At 43.8% G+C, this 17,045-nt stretch overlaps 1 protein-coding gene across 1 annotated transcript in view; it reads left to right on the forward strand.

Moving 5' to 3' along the window:
* CFAP77 (cilia and flagella associated protein 77) overlaps window positions 1-17,045 on the forward strand; it is a 94,216-nt gene that overhangs the window by 54,173 nt on the left and 22,998 nt on the right. Inside the window, exons 2-3 of the mRNA XM_065572152.1 lie at window positions 1,007-1,106; window positions 2,348-2,576. Coding sequence (XP_065428224.1) covers window positions 1,007-1,106; window positions 2,348-2,576 — 329 coding nt within the window. The remainder of the gene's footprint in view (window positions 1-1,006; window positions 1,107-2,347; window positions 2,577-17,045) is intronic.

Genomic DNA, 17,045 nt, shown 5'->3' on the forward strand with positions numbered 1-17,045 from the left:
TGCCCAGTCTAATAGGGTTGAGAGTTTAGACTGTGTGCTTATATTTTATTTTATTTTGATAACTAACTAACTTTTTGCCTATCACTTATAATCACTTAAAATCGATCTTTTGTAGTTAATAAATTTGTTTTACTGTTTATCTTTCCCAGAGAGTTTGCCTGAAGTGTGTGGTAAATGTGCTCAGGTTTGCAAAGCCTCGTGTATATTCACTTTCCATTGATGAAGCAGTGAGCCAATTAATAAATCTGCATTGCTCATCTTGAGCAGTATATTCCTGAGGTACAGTGCTGGGAGCTGGGGGGATTTGGCTGGTGTCTTACTCTGTGTGATTCATGAGTGGCTCTGGGAGCATTCATGCAAACTAGCTGGGTGTGGGGCTCCACATGCTGTTGTGCTGAGTTATAACAGCGCCAGGAGGGGCTTGCTGCCGGTCACTAGCAAGGCATTGTGAGACAGCCCAGGCTGGAGAGTTAAGGGGGCACAGGAGTCCCACAGTCCCAGGCTGCACCCCAGGGATCCCATCACACTGTCTACACTAGGAAATGACCCCAACAGGCTCTGCTAGCCCAGCCTCATCTGGAGATGACAACAATTTAGGTGCTGATGTAGATGGGACAAACTTGTTTCCATACCATTCCTGAGGGTGTAATACGTCTCGTTAAGACCAATCGAGCTCCACCTTTGTTAGCAATATGAAGACAAGGTTCCAAACAGGTGCTGCCATTTTAAGAACTGTGTTGCCTAACTCTCCTCAGAGTAAGTCAAATTGACACAGTGCTTAAAACGACACCAGCAACTCAGCTATGCTAGAACTCCCAGCATTGCTGACACTAGTGGAACCAAACTGGTGTTAGCAACATGAGGGACTTTTTGAGAAGTTTCCCTGCTGTAAACAGGGCTTAACTGTCCGAGCTTTTATTACAAATCCCTATTTTGAGAGGGTTTAACGTGTTAAGCAAAATCTTTACTTTTCTGACCCTCTTACTCCCAATCCTTTCCCTTGCAGGCAGAACTAGGAAAACCTCGGAGAAGCTGCTACACTCTTCCAGGCTATGACTTTGCATATGGGTTATACCTTCATGGGGCTGACGGAGGAGTACCTGAAGGTATGACAATGCAAGTAAAGATTAGAGATGCCATTAGAGGCTATTAAAAGGTTCCCCCCCACCTGGATGTCACCAAACGACCTGCAGGTTTGAGTGTAACAACATGCCTTGTACCTATTAAAGTCTTAATACCAATGGAGGAGGGTGGGGGAGAAAACACTCTCATTGAGCTGAAGGGGGAGAGTAAGAACTCTAGCATTTTACCTGCTCACGTGAACACCATCTGTGGCATTTGGTAACTGTTGTGTGCAAGAGTCCCTGGCCTTGTCTATATATGGCCAGCAGCCGGCGTAGCTGCACCAGTGCAAGCCCCAAAAGCGTAGACCAGGAAAGTTGTAACATGCTCCAGGTGAGCTTACTCCTGTTTGAAATCAGTGTAAGGTCAACTGGTGCAAGTCGCAGCTTTCCTTTTCTACACTCGGGGCTCGTATTAGTGCAGTTACACCTGTGGCCGGGCTCCGATGATTGAATCAGGGCTAATTCCAAATATCAACGGCCTTTGCTTTGACCTGTACCCAATTGCTGAGCCTGGTACTCAAACACATGAAAAACCCTGCTTCGCATAGATAGTGTGGAATGTATGAAAATAACCATGTGCTTCAATCAAGACCAAGTCAGGTTGTTGTGACCCTTCTGTCCTGTAGCAGAGGCCTTCCTAAGAGTGTACAAAGTTTTTCTAAGGAAATGCACAGCTACTCACAAACTCAAGGTTTGTCGCGGTTACAGCTTACAACTTTTGAAGCTGACCTACCTTTGCAGAAACTTTTGCTCATGTATGTGAAAACTGAGCAGAGATGGGCCCAAATCCAAGCAAAGATGGGCACGAATTGGCCCACATTCATGAGCAGAGCTGGCTTTTGCATTGGACACTTGTGAAAATTCACATAAGTTTCAGTGAGGAAAAAAAAATGGACGGCTTTGTCAAAATTGCTGAGCATTACAAATTGGAGGTGGGGAAATTGTGGGAAACAGGAACAATTTACTTGAGAAACTCTGTGCTTAAGATTGATGGATTTTCTTGCTGGTCTCTGTTTGAACCGCACTGATGTGAATGCAGTTTGAATTTCACTCCGAGTAGAGGACTAGCAAAAGGCCTATGCATCGCTTAATTCCCCCTATGTAGTACATAGGCCTTGAGCTGGCCCTCTGCACCAGAATGAGATTCACCCAGGCTGGGTTATTCAAAATGAAATCCTAGTAACTTCCTTTGTTCTGGCTCTTGTCTTCCTTTCTGTCCTTAGCGATAGGCCACTGGCATTCAATGAAACCCAGGCCCCCTTCCCCAAGGGAGATGCCTCGGAATTACATTGCCATGAACCGTGAGGCTCTTAAGGCTGGTTATGTCACAGCACATGAATACAACCTGTACCGCCAGCTCAAGGACATCCGCTGCAATGAAGATAACGACAGTCGTTTTAAGAGAGCCCCCCCAAAAGTACCTCCAGATATGACCTACGGAATTCTAGCACGGTAAGAGGGAGAAAACCCGGGCTTCTCTAAGGGCTAGATTCTCCTCTCTGTGTCTCCAAACAGTGACTTAAGGGAAGTTTGCTGTGAGTTGAAGTGCTGTAGCGTAGGAGTCTCCTAAAACATATTCAACTCCAGCATGCGCATCTCCTGAATCCCCAGAAGGGGCCCTCAGGCCAAAAAGTTTGCCCACCCCAGTCTAGGCTCAGGCCACTGCCCTTTTTGGGATTCTGATATCTGAAATGCTGGAGATGTGCATGATGAAGGTCAGTATGTTGAAGGAGACTCCTAGGCCGGAGCACTTCGGTTCACAGCATAGTACATAGGGCCTGATTCTCTATCACCCGGCAGCCGTGTAACCATTTACACGAGTACAAAATACGTATAAAATTCAGATTTGGTAGCATTTGGCATCCACTTTGCACTGAGGTAAATGACAACATGAGGTGCTGGGCAATGGAGAATCTAGCCCATAATCTCAAAGAGCCTCAATTAGATGGACTCAGTTATAGGAGTTAAAGGCTTAGTGCTAAAATGTATTTTTTAAAGGCGCTTCAGTCGAGCCACTCATTTTGTGGATGCAATTTTGCACCAGCAGTGAATTAGAGGCATGGCTAATTGCAGGCATGCAGGCTAGCATTAGATGTCTAACTACCTATTTTCTACAGGTATAAATGATTACACAGGTGCAGAGCATTAGAGGATCAGGCCCTACATACTTTATTCATGCATATGTGATGACCTCTGTGTTTGGAGATATACATCCAAATAGATAGGTCATCAAATAGTCTTCGTATATTCATGAGTAAAGAACATAGGGCCTGAATCTCCATTTCTCTGCACCTGTGTAACCATATATGTATATAAATATAATCAGGAATAAAACGTATACTCTTCAGAGGTTTAACAACAAAGCAAAATAACTCAGGGTCTCAGTGAAGAGGGCTGAGAGATTAGAAAGCTCAATTTAAAAGTCATCCAGGGAGGGAGACAAAGCAGCTGCAGACTGGGTCAGCCTCTACTAACATACAAATCATAACAGCCTATTGCAGAGGGGTTTAATTTATTAGGTTTTTTAATGAACAATAAAATCATGCAAACAATAATGTATGGAGCAGCACAGAATATTCGCTTTTCATCCCTTTCACATATGCCTCTTTGTTTATTCATTTAGTACATGTAGAGTCTTCTATTTAGTACCTGGAGTGGCTTGTTTTAAAATTTGTGTTTTGTCTTTGGTGACTTGGATGCTAATGTTTTTGGTTGCGGTCTCTCCACTTGACTTCCATATTACTATGCTACTAATACTTTAAAATTCCTTTTTGTCTCCAAAGCAACTCTTCTACCCATGATTTTATCACAAGTCTAGCAATATGGGGTGTTTTTCTTCAAGTGCCGGCTCCCAGAATCATGTGAATGTGTGAGACTCTCAGCTAACATTTAAAAAAAAAAAAAAAGTTTCTAGCCCTTGTAGTTGGAGAAAAGCTTGAAAACGTGACTCTGAAAGGCTCCAGCACCAGAGGGCAAACAAAAAGAACCCAACATTTTAAAACGCTCATATTTAAACCAGTCTCATGATTTGGGGGTGGGGTGGGGGTGACTCATGGTTTCTGGATGCTTGAGGCTGGCAATACTGTATGATGGGGATGGGGGTACCCTGTTGGTCAGCCAGTTCCTCTCCCTTTCAATTTAGGATTGTTCCTATTTTCTAGTGCATTTGTGCAGTTTGTTCCCACCAGTGGGGCATCCATCATTTCCCTGATGAGACTATTCAACAACCCAACACAACTCACTGCCGTCAATTTTTTCCTATTATTCATCCTAACTTGTCTCTGTCTTACTTTCATCCCATGCCTCTATTATACTTCCATGAACTACCCTAAATCATTCCTCTTCCTCCTCGGTATTTATGTCCCTCCTTAGCCATCTCTTAGCTAAGCTATGCAAATGTAGCTCTCATGCAGCCCCTTCACTCCCTGATCCCTTTTGTGACTCTTCTCCAGTCTCCAATTCATTAGTATTTTTACTGCACTATCTCGGGGCAGGTGCATCAGAGGTGAACAGAGAGGGATAAATACCTCCCTGCACTGTGACATGATGCTTCTACACCCGCAGCCTACTGGTTGTTTCAGTCAAATCCAGACCTTAGAGCAGGAGTTTAATACCCGTATATTTGTCAGTAATTAGAAGACTATGATCCATGTGTTTCTCCTCTGCAAAAATACGGGAGGCACACCAGAACTACGTGGCCCAGAAAGAGCTGCGGAGTCAGCATATTCTCCACCACGGGATAAGGTTGTATGGAGCAGCTGGCTCACAAATGTGCAGAAAGCCAGAAATCTGCAGGACAGCAGTGCCCCAACTCTAGGGATCCTGGCCAGCTGCATGCAGGGACCCTCCCTGTATGCTTTCCCTGGACCCTGCTCATCCACATCAGCATGGCTAGGCCCAGGAATGCCTTAAAGCATAGGCCCAATAAGCTCATGCCTACAGCCCCAGCTCCCTGAATCATGTGATTACATCAGAATCTCATCTTGCATTTAAAAAAAGTAAACATCTAGCCCTCATGGATGCAAAGCAGACTTTGAAAACGAGACCTAAGTGTGACCAATGCAATAATTCCTGCCTGAGTCTGCAGACAGCCTGAAACAATAGCTCTGTCAGGTACAAACTGGGCCCTGCCTCTCACTGGGGAGTTAACACTGAGACCCACTAACCTGACGTAGGAGAGTTCTGAATGTGGCAGGAGGAGATGAGTGTAGTGGGCCCACCTACCCAAGCAGACACATGCTGGTTGCTGGGGTAAATATTAAGGTGACCCCTTGCTGTACTCCTGCTTCTCCAGAGGGGAAGTGGACCTTTGTTGCTCTCCCTGCAGCCACTCCTTGGGGAGAGAAAGGGGCTTGTACCTCTGCTTCTACAGGAGGGGAGAGGTCTATTTTGACATTGCCACTCCAGTTGTGGCACAGAGCCATGGCATGGCTCCAGTTGGAGCCACACGGGACCCCGATCATCTTATTCAGTCCCCAGCTGTGCTGCCGTGGGCGGAAGAGCTTGTCTGTTGCACTTTGTGACACCTTCAAAAAGATTTTACGAAACACACAGCAGGCATAAATGCTGCCTTAACTTGCACCTGTTTTACTGTACGGGAGTTGAGGGGGTAAAGTTGTGTGGGCGGGGCAAGCCCCACAGCTTCACGGGGCTCTTCCCTTTGCATCTTGACCAGGATAATTTCCCCTTCCACTTTTTGCAGCGGGGAGTTAGTCAGCCACAAGGAAGAGTAGAAAGTATCCTGCTTAGCACCCTTTGCCTTCAGCCCTGTCCTGCTGTGGCCTTCCCCACATGTCTCTCCCCTGGAGGGGTGGGAAGAGGGGAGCCTCTAAGAGCCAGTAAGAGTTTGTAAATCACAAGCATTCAGGTGCACTTTCTGAACCTGGCACAGAACTGCCTCTGTTGTTGTATCTTGTAGGTTTTTTGTGCTCTGCCAGGGGCTGGGCTAAACATTACTATCTAGCTTTTAAAATGAAATCTAATCACTAACCAAAGAAATAAATAGCAGCTACAAATTCAAGGGAAAAGACATGATGAGCCGTGGTGTGTATTTTACGTGATAGTAAATGGGCTTTGCATATGCAAATTGAATGGATTTTAAAATGGTATTTAATGACAATTTTCGTAGCAGACATTAACATTAATTGCATCAAAATGAAAATGCAGCATTAGCTTGCTGTTAGTAGCAAATGCCCCAGCTATAAAGCTTTATCTTTATCAGTACCAGCCCTTGCTGATGTGACAGGGCTGCTCAGCAAATTGCAGGCAAAAGGGCTTTTATGTTGCAAAAGTATCCCCTAACGCAGACCAAAATCAACATCAATTTTGCTTTATTTCTTCATAAACGGGAGGTTAAATGGCTGCCTGAGAGAGATCTAGGCCTGGTTCAAAAGTTTTACTGAAAATCCACAGGCCCCACAGCATCAGGGAAAGAGGCACCAGTCTTTTAATTTAAAGTTATTGTAACACATCTTGCCTCTTCTTTAATAGCCACCTTTTATGCAGACTGATTGTATTTATCCCCTTACTTTAAAAGCAGGTTATAGACAAAATCAAATTACTAGGATTATTAAGGAGTTGTTATGGCCACTTCGATAAAAGTGGGGTATTTAACTCACTTCTCACAACTAGTGAGTTAAAGATACCACCAGCAAGGGCAAAAGCTATTGGGTCGGATTCTATCTCAATTATATTAATTTCAGCAGGGCTACCGAGGTTGTAAATCAAGGTGGAATTTGGCCTGTCATTAGTTTATTCTAGGTCTGGAGATTCTGCTTTAGCTTCCTCCTGGTTTAGTGGATTATGGCTTGGAAAATTATTCTAGCCATGCTAAATTGTATTTGTAATGTCTGTTAATGTTTATTTACAGACCCCAGTCAGAAGGCTCTAAGCAGTTCCAAAATGCACAGCCTAGTTCATGCATGCTGGAGATTTCTACGCCTTGATTCGTCAGGCAGCCAAAACTACACATTTTAAAAAGTCACTTAATTATTGGTACATTTAAATAATTTCCATTTGCAGATTCAAAGCTATTGCCCAATACATCGGGCCCTACCAAATTCATGGTCCATTTTCGTCAATTTCATGGTCAGAGGATTTTTAAAATCATCAATTTCATGATTTCAGCTATTTAAATCTGAAATTTCACGGTGTTGTAATTGTAGGGGTCCTGACCCAAAAAGGAGTTGGGGGGGATGTCACATGGTTATTGTAGGGGGGTTGTGGTACTACTCAGAGCTCGGTGCCCGGAGAGCGGCAGCTGCATGCCGGGAGCCCAGCTCTGAAGGCACCACAGAAATCAGGGTGGCAATACCGCGACCCCCCTAAAATAACCCTTTGACCCTCCTGCAACTCCTTTTTGGGTCAGGACCCCCAATTTGAGAAAAGCTGATCTCCCCCATGAAATCTGTATAGTATAGGGTAAAAGCACACAGAAGACAAGATTTCATGGGGGGAGACCAGATTTCATGGTCTGTAACGTGTTTTTCATGGCCATGAATTTGGTAGGGCCTTACCAATACATCTCAGCTGTGGCTGCTGATCATTGGGAGAGCACTCTCAGCTAAGGGGGGGCAGGAGTTTGGAGGTGAAAGGGCAGAGAGAATTGCAACATATGGTACCTTCATGGACTCCAGGAGCTGGGAACTCAAATGCCTTTAGAAAAAAGCTGCTTTGGTGAACATCATATTCAAATAAAGCAAAGTTACATCAGACTATTTAGGACATACTCTGTGCCTCGTCCTCTGAGGTACAGCAGACAGCACAACTCAGGAGGAGTAGGGGCAAAGATGACTTTATGTCACCCTTGCCTCTTTTCTGGGATGCTCCAGGACTCCTAGGGTGGCCAGGTGCCTGGTTTTCAACTGGAAAGTTCGGTTGAAAGGGGGACCTGACAGTGTCCGGTCAGATCAACTGACCAGACACCCAAAGTCCAATTACTGTGAGTGGGGTAGGCAGGGAGGCACCAGGTCATCACCCACTCCGGACCCTACTCAGCCAGGACCCCCTGCCCCTGGCTCCGCAGGCAAGTCCTTTCTGACCTAGGTGGCGGGGGGTGGGAGGAGAAAAACAGCAAGCAACAGGGGGAAGAGGGGAAGAGTAGACAGGGGTGGGGCCTCATGGGAAGAGGCGGGGCAGGGCTTGTGGGGGGAATTGGTGGGGCAGCGGCAGGGCCTTGGGGGGAATAGGTGGGGCAGGAGAGATTCCGGCACTCCTGCTGAAGTTGGCAACCCTATGGAGGACCTCTGCTTAAATTGGTGCACAGTTATAGGCTGCACAGCACCCCAGAATCCCACGTAGGGCTGACTGACTATGAGCACTTGTAGACTGTGAGAGGAGGCAGCAGAGGGACACTTCTGCTGGCCCTGCTCTGCATCCGGACTGGGGTAATCTCCTATGGCCTGTTGTGGTCACGTTACGCCACCACGGTTGCCCAGAGGGGCCAGAATCCAGCTCTCTCGTTCCCATTTCAGTACAGCAGCAGGAGTTATAAGGGCAAATTCATGCGGGGGAAGCAATTTTACTGTCACTTGCACATATTCTATATTATGATATTGCTGCCTATGGATAATGCACAGACTCCTTTTCAAACTAGAGACGTGCTTCTCTACATTTCAGGTGTCAGCCCCACTGCCATGACCCAGGGCTACATGTCTCCCCCAGCCACTAATGTCAGGCATTCTCCACGGACACCGACAGCAGACCTACCATTTTGGCTCATCCAGAATAAAAATAAATGTGAACATAATGCTTTGGTTGCTATCCAGGTCTTATTAATCTTGTCCCAATCTGTACATTCTCCATAGTAAGGCAGATCGTCTTATGCTTTTGAAAATGGCACTTTCCAATCTTGGTGGATGCATATTCCACAGTTCGTTTTGTACGCACAGAGTTGCGAGCATTAGGGCCAGGCTGAAGTTATGGGGCCTGTTTGTTCCAATGGATGTTACCTTGGAAGGTCATGAGTGCTTTAGACTAGTTTACTGGGGGCTGGGTTGATTAGCCACTCTGCTTTTTGCTGATTCCACCCCTCCCCCACCCAGAGAATTGTTTTCTACAAACCATGTGGCCAGCTTTGTTGTAAGAGTCATAAAAAGGACATTTTTCATCTCCTTTTTCCTTTTCTCTCTCTCTCTTTTAGTATCAGACATAGATTTATTCTCTCCCTGATGCCTGTGGCATTCAGAGCTGGGAGGGGTCAGGGGAGGCGCTGATGGGACAATAATAGATAATACAGTGGTTCCCCAGGGTCTTGTCCAGCTCCGTAGCCTATCCATCAGCAGGCAGTGCTTGTGCCAAGGTCAGCACTAACGAGGATGTGGTAGGGTCCCGGCCTCCCCCATGGGGCATCCTCCAATCAGATTTCTTGGATTCATGCTCCAGCTTCTGATCTTTACAAGAGCTACCTTGTGTGAACCAGGGTTTGCAACAGAGCGTGTATCCGCTGAGTACGAGCGCTGGAGTAATGGCTGGGCTCTGCCTGTGCACATGCTCAGGCCCCTCTGAATTGTAAACAGGTTTCTATGCTTTCTCAGAAGGAAAATGGCAGTCATCAGCGTTACCTCCTGCAACAGCTAAATACACCCTTGCGGGATGAGAATCTCCTACACAGAGTGTAACCTACCTACATAATGTTTGCAAATTACGGTTACCGTTTCCTTTGCATTTATTCCCTTGGCACCTTCACTTTAAGTAAAACCTCGCTCTGTGGTGTCAGCACTGAAAAATGGGTCTAACATCTCTGTCCAACCATGGTACTTATCTTGCCCCTTTTCCTGTAGTATCTGAGCACCTCACAAATCTTTCATATATTTATCCTCAGCACCCCTGTGTGGTAAGAAAATGCTGCTATCCCCACATTACAGGGGACAGAGGGCAGATTTTTAAAGGAATTTAAGCCCCTGAAGATACAGATAGGATCTAGGGTGATTGTTGTTTAAATCAATAGGAGGGGCATGTAGTTGCTGTTGAAAATCCCACTAGGCATCTATCTGCATTTTTAGGTGCCTAAATGCCTTTAAAAATCGGACTAAGTGACTTGCCCAAGGTCATGCAAGAAGTTCGTGGGAGAGCAGGAAGACGGGTTCAATTCTCAAGTCCCGGCCAGGGTCCTAACCACATGGCCACATTTCCACAGGTTTTAGTGACAAGTGTTTCTGTGACCATCACTGTGACTGGTGTTAGCGTCTCACACTTCACCAGTGCTCCACTAGCCTCAACGTTACTGTTGAGTAGATTGAGACACAAGCAATGCATTTCACTATTGGACCGAATAGGAAATTAGGCATTTCTAGAGTTGTTGTAAGATAAACATGATTACTCTGGTTTGCTATTGTGAAATTAACCTTAAAAAAAAAAAAAAAATCAGGACTAACCCCAACTGGACAATCAGCTTTCCAATCCAGTCCAAAGGCAACATGTGTCCTGACCACCATCCTCATGTTGTCAAGAGAGAAACTTCTGTTTGAAGAATAATTCTTTTATTATACTGGAGATATTTTAATTTTTTTATACCAATTTACATTTCCTTCTAACTAGCAGTAGTGTAGCTAGAGGCTGAATCTCTTTTATAGCACACGGCAGTTCTCCTAATTGTCTGCACAGTGCTTTGAACATTCAAAGTGCTCTGTAAAAGCTAAGTATTGTTATTGTTTTTAAATAATTTTGAGTGTTCTCATGCAAACATTGGTTCTGGTAAAATATGGATATTTGCTGTAGTTGTTATGGTTTCTACTCAACTTCTTCAGGCTCATGGATATTTTTCTTTTTAAGAGGAAATGAGCTGTCATATCATTGTTAACATACAACCAAGTCTTGCTTATCTTACTTATTATGGAAGGCATGATGAGTAAGGGGAACAGCATATGGCCTTAGTGTTAAACTTAAGATCTAGATTGCTTCTTATCAAATAGGTCATCCTGAATAGCAAAAGAAAGGGAAAAGAATTTGCCCTCACACGTATGTAATCCCCTCATGTGGTTTGGGTGGGCTTTGATTGTACATAGATTAGAGCTGGTTGAAAAAATTCTACTGATTTTTTTTTTAAACAGAAAATGGCTTTTTGGATTAAATGAAAATTTTCACCAAAAAATTTGTTTTTTGTCAAAAAATTATGACTTTACAATGAAAACCTGAAAATTTTAGAAGATAAAATTGGATGGAAACCTTTTTTGTTAAACTGTTTCACAACAAAAAGTCCCTACCAGCTCTAATATAGATATTCAAGCACTTTCCTTTTGCTGTAACTATTCTTTCAACAATGAGTGAAAGTAAAGGACCCTCCGACTGATTTCCTCAACTCTTCTGTCACTAGTTGATGTTGATGGTTGCCCATCGAATGCTGGAGCTGGCTAGAACTCAGCCAGAGCAGAGCACTCCAACCTGCATTTCAAACTGTGCTTTAGGAACAGGGCCAGCGGGTTTGTAATGGCCAGCTTCCATAATGACCATTTCCTGCCTTCGTTTTTCAGAGCGCATGACACGGAGGCTTTCAAACAACTATGACGGGAAAATATAGATATTTCGTTTTCTGACCCGCTGTAAAGCTCAAAAGGTTAAATTGGCCTGAATTACAGCTGAACTGCCTAACAGCCAATGCGCAACTTTCAACATGTGAAGTCAGTTATTTAATGGACAGTAAGAGCTGGACTTAGTCTCCTGTATATAAGATATGTGCTTGTGTGCGCGCTTATGACTGTTATGAGGGCGTCTCTCATATTCTTAGCTTGGGAGAGAACAGTAAAGCAAATTGGTGCTCTTGTAACTACGTGTACTCCTAAGTACAGCTATGAGCATCTGATAAATCTTTTAAAGTGTATGTTTACAATGGATTTTATTCTTTTTACTGTCCTATACGTACGAGCCCTCTGAGCAAAATAACAGATCCTCCAACACTTAAAAAAAGTGGTTCTCTCATTGGCTGCCCACGGTGAAATAATATATGTTATTTCCTCATCCAGATTCCAAAAAATAGTAGAGAAACATCGGAAATTCCGAGTGATCTGCAGCAGCACACATCCAGCAGTCCCTGTGTAGGCAAAATACCCACGGATTTCACTGGGAGTTTTGCCAGCATAAGGACAGCAAAAAATTGGTCCCCATTTTTTAATTTTTAACCAATTTGTCTCCCCTTATTTACTTCAGTGGTTAATGAAAAGTGAGGATAAGTGGAGAGCATTTCAAAATGATCTTTCAGGCTTCTCTATGGGTTTATTGCCAGGGCCCATTTAGAGTCCTATGAAGCTGTAAGCGTAACTTTACTGTATGCTCTGCAAGCTCCTTAGGAAAATAAAGAGGCAGGACATTAATGCCCTACTAGTTTTTCCATCTCTCTCGTTAGGAATACGTGTGCACGTGTGTAGGGACTTTTGGAGCGGCTAATTGAATTCACCCTTGTGAAAATGTTAACAAATTGTAAATGACCTTTTATACAAATTTAGAAGTCAAGAATTTGCTGTTAAATGTACGTCCCTCCTCTGCCGTTAGCTTTTATGCATAAACCACAATTAAAAAATAACAAAAAGCCCAACGGCCCTCTTTCCTAATTAGCTGCAGAAGTCAACGCTTGTGAGTGTGGTTAAGTGCCTCAATTACTTCCCCCTCCTCTTGACTGTCCTTGTTAGAACAGACAGGTCTGCTGGCCAAAGGGGAACAATTAAGGCAAGCGAAAGGCAGGCGGCGTGCAGGGGGATGGCTGGGCTCTGCCTGCCTCCCAAGAAAGGGCCATAGCTGTAATCATGCCCCAGATTCCTGCTGGGCTATACAGAGAGACAGATTAATGGTGGACAGATAGCTAGTTCTAGCTCATCAGTAACAAGGAAGGGTAGGGAGACAGCATAAGAATACAGCTAGTGTAGTCGGCATTTTCCTGTGCTGTACACCTGCCCGGGCAGCCTGGGATAAAGCATTAGCTCTCTACTATTATTTAAATTGCGGTCGCACCCGGGACCTCGATAGGACCAGAACCCCATTGTGCTAGGTGCTGTACAGACCCACAGCGTGTCTGTGGCCAGGGCCCATCATATGATGAACTGTAGTCATTAAATTGTGATAACTGTCAATGTCAGATCACATTTTTACATCTCCATGTCCAGACTGTTAGAGAGCAAATGTCTGTCTCTGTGTCCCTTCCCCATCTCCTGATTTCAGTACGTCCCTCTGCCCGCGCCGCTTCCAGCAGCTCCCATTGACCTGGAGCAGCAAACCGCGGCCACTGGGAGCCGCGATCGGCCGAACCTGCGGACGCGGCAGGTACACAAACCGGCCCGGCCCGCCAGCGGCTTTCCCTGCACTAGCGGCGGAACAAGTTTGGGAACCACTGGTCTAGGCTCACCCTAATGGCAAGAAAATAAAGTTCCATCTATTTTCAGAAAAGAAAAATGGAATGAGGAGATAAACAGAAAACCATTTGCTTAAAACAATTTGCTGCCGTCTATGGCCTTGCTAAGGAAACTTTTGCTTTGGAGAGTTCCAGGAAATGATGGATTTCCCGATGAGAAATCCATCATAGCACCAGTTCCCCAGTTAACATTCTGAAGCCAGCTACAGATCACAAGTTCTTGGTCAGTTAATGGGACACACAGACAAGTTCAGTAGGGAGAAAGTTGTTCAGTGGGTATCCAGATGGATAATAATAATACGAGGATAAAGAAGTAAATCCAGGCATCTTGCTAAGAGGTCATTCTATAAATGTGTTACTTTCTCTCCCACTGGGAGGAGCAGCTACTTCTCTGCAGTGTGACGATTCCAGCAATTAGCCCCCTGAGAGTCATACTACAAGAATGGAGGTTGATATTTAAGCCAATCCGATCATACCATGGGCCTGCAGTATTGGTTGCACTGTTGTGACCAGGACGTTTTCCTGGCTGATGTGATGCAGCAAATTTTTAACATGTCATGTCCCACCATGTAACCAGAAATGACTGTTTCCCAAAAACCAATTGCCACCAGATATTTACACTGCATCAACATGGAAGGTAACTCATCTCACCACAATGCAAACAAACTCTCCCCACAACAAGGAGAATAGTCACAGAAAAGACACAATAAAAGGCCTATATGGTGCTATCCACACATAATGTCTCACGGCACTTTACGACAAAAACAACAAAGCCGAAAGCTAAACAAACAGTAACCCAAAGCCTGTCCAATAAAAATAAGACCTCAGTCTTCTTAGACTTTGTCTACAAAGGCAGTGAGAAATTCAGAGTTCCTGATATCAACAGGAAACAAATTCCACAAAATGGGGGCAACATCAAGAAAATGGCTCCATCAGACTCCTACATATAGGATTAACGGCAGCCTCAGGTCAGAGAATCGCAAAAAGTGGGGTTAAGAATAAACGGATCTAGTGCATCTTGGATGTACAAGGGGCCTAAGCCATGCCAAATTTTAACAGTAAAAAGCAAGATCTTAATGTAAACATTGATTGCTCCCAGAAACCAGTGTATACTCTAGGGCAGGAGTTATATATTGTCCTTCAGAAGCTCCAGTATAGCACATATGGTACAGCAAATGAAATCACCCACTGACATGAGCTTATGGATAAAGTTTCAACCCTAACTCTTATCTTGGGCTTTGGTTTTATCAAGCCAGTCCCCTTAGGGCTGAATTTTCAGAAAATCTGCAAATCGGTGAGCGCACCCTCCATTGCAAAGCATTTTGCACATCATAGGCATAAAAAAAAAAGCCTGAGTTTGTACTTGCCAAGTTTGCATTTGTAGCAATGTTTGGAAATGTGGCCTTTACTGTGATCGTTGCCAATTGGACTGTGAATGAGGAAATGCAATGCTCAGTTCTAAAGCAAGAGGAACTGGTTTGAAAGATTTTTCCAATGAGTGTCAAGCTGAAAAAGTCATCTACTCATGCACTGATCTACTGCAGCAAAACAGCAGCTAGGGTCTGACAAACCAACACAAACCAAAAATAATAGGACTGGGCCTGCATTTTTTGCCTGCCCCCTGTTGCATCTAAACGGGATGTGGTTTTATGTAGCTCTTGTCCTGCAACGGTCATTTGTAAATCTAAGTTTTCCTGGCTTTTGGTGCATTTAACTCCTTGACATCCTAAGTCAGTTGTACTGATGGGAAGTCTATGAATAACAGCAGCAATCCAGTCCCCAAAAGAACTCAGCTAAACTCCGTGTTAATCTTATAGAATCTGTTCTGTAGACATTTCCATTTTTAAAAAATTAATTGATTAAGCCATCAGGAAGGTGGGTGACACCATAACTCATCTACTTGTTTGGCACTATTATGGTCTATAGCATAAATTCCATGTAGGGCTAGTTCCTGCTCCTATTAAAGCCCCATTTGTCATGTACAGTTTTTGCAATAGGCCCTATCAGCTGCATCCTAACTATGGGTGAATCCCGTGGCAAATTCTGTCATTCTGCTCTGCCTGCCAATTTATCTGATTGATTATCAGTGGGTGACCTGTAATGTAGGAGAAGCAGTATATTGGAGCTCAGGTAGACCAGGACAATTTAAGAGCTCAATTTTGCCCTAAATGTTTATATCTGATCTGTTTTTGACTTGCACTAGGCACAGAAAAGCATCTACAAGTATAGCTTTTACCCTTTTACAGCAGTGATCAAACCACTTGGGCCTTAAAAAATTCCTCCTGAGCAGAGTCCTTTAGACCAACTTTTTGCCAAATGTGATTTTTTTTTTTATGGACAATGTTTAAATCTTTGAAAATAAGTTTGAGGGGAAACTGACACAACCTTGACTACAGTGGTGCCACTCTCAGAGTCGAGTATAGTGGATAGATTTAAATTTCATCGTAACAAAATCGCTGTCTCCACTGGAAGGTGCATCAAGAGCTAAATGAGGACCCGTCTTGAGCTGAATCACGTTGAACAGACCTCTGCGCTGTCATTGATTTTCTGGGAAGAAAAAAAATGCCTCTGGCTACTAAACCAAATTAGTAGTCACTGATGACCAATTATTTTGCCCCACTGTGAACGGAGAGGCGTACTAAAATTCCAGTTTGTCAGACCCAAGGCTCCCTTCTCAAACACCTTTCAACAAGCGTGTACCAAAAGTCCCTCAGAAGGTTCTGACGGCTCCCTATTTTCTGCAACTTCTCGTTCTCCACAAAGTTTTAATGAGCTGCAGATATGATGATGGCCTGCCGTAAAAGGATCCCGTCTAATCTCGGTAGAGCACTATTGGGCAGAACGCACGAATCATAGCTGTCAGGATTTATACACACATACACAAAGAAAGTGTCAGACTAATATTTGCAAATTATAATTACCATTTCTCTTGCATGTCCCCTGTGCCTTCATTTTAGATAAATCCCAGCTCCATGGTATCAATTGCAAAGCACTGAAGGATCGCATTGAGTGGAATAGATTTAACTAGTTTGTAGCTCATTTAAGGTCTACACCATTTTATTTTAATGTGTGTTAATACTTTATTATATTTAGCATTATTTGTACAGTAAAAAGAACCCATTAAAAGGCTGAAAGTTTCTTTTCCAAGAGATTTCTGGCAGGAGAGTCTACCACATCATATAACCAAGTTAGCAGGAACCTGTCATTTCTATTGAATGTAGTTCTAAATCCTGTCTCTTGAAAATAATTTAGCAGAAGAGTCTATTAAAGATACAGAAAATGTTCCAAGGGTAATAGTTTTGAAAATGTGCATAAATAAATTTTAAACTCTGTAGGAAATGTCAACATTGGAAATGGCTCGAACAAGGTGACTATAAACGGAAGAGGCTGGGTTTTTTCCACAGGTATAAATAATTTGTTACATCATATCAAAACTTTTCTTTCCTCTCCTTCCCATGGCAGGGCCCTTGTGCCAAAACAAAGAAGATCTCGCTTGTTGTGAAGGAGCTTTGTTTTAATCCATAATAAATGTTTTAACTGGCTGCTCCCCCACCCTGCACAAGCATCTGCAAAACAACAACAGA

The sequence above is a fragment of the Chrysemys picta genome, chromosome 18 (genome assembly GCF_011386835.1).
Source record: "Chrysemys picta bellii isolate R12L10 chromosome 18, ASM1138683v2, whole genome shotgun sequence".
In the NCBI taxonomy this organism is placed as follows: Eukaryota; Metazoa; Chordata; order Testudines; family Emydidae; genus Chrysemys; species Chrysemys picta.